The sequence below is a fragment of the Lactuca sativa genome, chromosome 7 (assembly GCF_002870075.4).
Source record: "Lactuca sativa cultivar Salinas chromosome 7, Lsat_Salinas_v11, whole genome shotgun sequence".
In the NCBI taxonomy this organism is placed as follows: Eukaryota; Viridiplantae; Streptophyta; class Magnoliopsida; order Asterales; family Asteraceae; genus Lactuca; species Lactuca sativa.
In genome coordinates this window covers 17,095,449-17,097,788 of record NC_056629.2, presented here as the reverse complement: position 1 = coordinate 17,097,788, position 2,340 = coordinate 17,095,449, and the positions used below count along the sequence as shown (strand labels likewise).

At 38.5% G+C, this 2,340-nt stretch overlaps 1 protein-coding gene across 1 annotated transcript; it reads left to right on the top strand.

The window, feature by feature from the left end:
- The first annotated feature begins 572 nt into the window (after window positions 1–572).
- Window positions 573–1,519, top strand: LOC111880460 (CASP-like protein 2B1). The gene is made up of 2 exons (XM_023877170.3): window positions 573–862; window positions 937–1,519. Exons 1-2 carry the CDS (start codon window positions 639–641, stop codon window positions 1,328–1,330), a joined length of 618 nt encoding a protein of 205 aa, XP_023732938.1. The 5' UTR covers window positions 573–638; the 3' UTR covers window positions 1,331–1,519.
- The last annotated feature ends 821 nt before the right edge of the window (window positions 1,520–2,340 follow it).

Sequence of the window (2,340 nt, the reverse complement as noted above, 5' to 3'; positions counted from 1 at the left end):
CTACGGGTTACATAAACATTCTCAAAATAAATATGGATATAGGTCGTATGACCAGAGATAACAATACATTCATTATACTTTTCGAAAAATAATAGGAAGTTACGTGACATATGTAAAATCTTGTAAAGAATAGAAAATGACGCAATATTGACGTATGTACTGTTTTTAAAGTGCACGTTCCATGTGGAAATCTACATCACCATTGCCATTCTCATGTAATTTTTCGTTACTAAAGATCCAAGACTCGTTTTCCATATTTAGTAAATTACAGGAATTTGTGTTTTAAAAATCTATAACTTGTCCCAAACCACACACTTGAGCGTTTTATTTCATTAGATAACGAGGGTGTTTGGTATTTACATTTGTACAAATATTTTTATTTTTTCACACAAAAACATATTATTGTTGGTTTAATGTCATAACTCATGATGATGCAAATGATGAAAAAGAGACATGTAACAGACACGTGTAATAAAGTAAAAAATATATATATATATATTTAAATATTTATATTTATTATATAAATATAGGAAAATGGTAGTAGGTGGGTTGTCTATTTAAGTGATCCCACTTTTGGGTGGTTTAATTAACGTTTTGGGTGTCAACCTCCACTGAGCACTCACTACCCTCGAAAAGAAATGAGTTACTTGGGTGTCGGAGTAAGTCCGGGGAATGTTCCGGTGTACCACGGCAGCGATTTGAAGGTGGTCGACCGGCGGGTAAGGGTGGCGGAGTTAATATTGAGAAGTGTGATTTGCGGTTTGGCTCTTGTCGCAGCTGTTCTTGTGGCTACCGATACTCAGGTGAAAGAAATCTTCACCGTTCGAAAGGAAGCCAAATTCACAGACATGAAATCTCTAGAGTAAGTCAGTCATTTTCTTGTTGATCGAGTTTAATTTTTTATAAGTTAAAAAAAAAGAAAGAGATTGAATGCAGGTTTTTGGTGGTGGCGAATGGGATAGCGGCGGCGTACTCGTTGATACACATAGTGAGGTGTGTGGTGGGAATGATAAGAGGAAGTGTGGTGTTGAACAAGGCGTTGGCGTGGGTAATCTTCTCCGGTGATCAGGTGATGGCGTACATGACGGTGGCGGCAGTAGGGGCGGCGGCACAATCGGCGGCGTTTGCAAAACTTGGAGAGGCGGAGCTTCAGTGGATGAAGATATGTGTTATGTATGATAAATTTTGTAACCAGGTTGGTGAAGGGATTGGGAGTTCGGTGATTGTTTGTGTGAGTATGGTGATGGTTTCTGGTTTATCGGCGTTTAGTTTGTTTCGGTTGTATGGTGGTGGGAATAAAAGAGGAAGGAAGACAAGCGCAGCATGGTGAAGTGAAAAAAAAAAAAAAAAAAAAAGGACTGTGGGGTCGCTAATTAAAATAAGCAATTTCATTTTGTGTTCATGATCTTTTGCTGGTTTTATACGCCTGCCTCTAGGAAGTGTGATAGGAAGAAAGTTTGCAACTTTTTTTGTGTTTCTATCGTTAAATAATAATAAGATAATAGAGGATTTACTGTAATTTGGCAAGTGATTCGAAAACAAACCAATAGTCTACTGTGTCTGTCGGTATCAAGTGTGTTGATATGGTGCCTTCAATATAAATCGTTAATTCAAGTCTTGTAGGGGATGATGGTCTAACTTAGGGGTAAATTAGAAAATATGGCACCCCAAAACCCAAAACAAGGTAAAGCCCAGCCCATCCCCAAATTCCAAAAGTTTGTAAAAGTATCCACAAACGGGCCCCATAAAAGGTTTTTAACACCCTAGACGACTTCTTAAGGCCCGACGGAGTGGCTCGGTGAGGCCCTCGGTAAATCAGACTTGTGCTCGGTGAACACCGGTTAGAGAGAGTGTGTGGTGTTTGAGGGTTTGAAAATTTAGTTGTTTTTTTCCCATTTTTTACAGTTTTCTTCAAAAAATCAAAATCAAAATTACCTCCTTTCAACCCTATATTAATATTACTACATACCACAATTCATACAACTTTACATTCTTCAATTTTTCACTCAAAAAACCTTATTTTTGTGAAAAATGGTTTTCCTTTCCAACCCAAAAACTCCGAAAAATACCAAAGAAACACACAACCCGAATCTCACCTTCTTTACCTACTTTCATCCAAAGTCAAAGTGACCAATATCCAAACCCAATTACAAACTCAAGGAGAACCCGAAGTCATCCCCGAAATGGATTCAGAGTCAGAAGAGCTTCGACCACAACCCAAAAAAGGTGGAAAGGCGGCTCCAAGGCAATGTACTACGGCCAAAGAAACGACGTTGGCTCTTGCGTGGGTAGATGTTTTTAGAGATCTAAAGGTCGAAAAGAACCAAGACTGTCCAATGT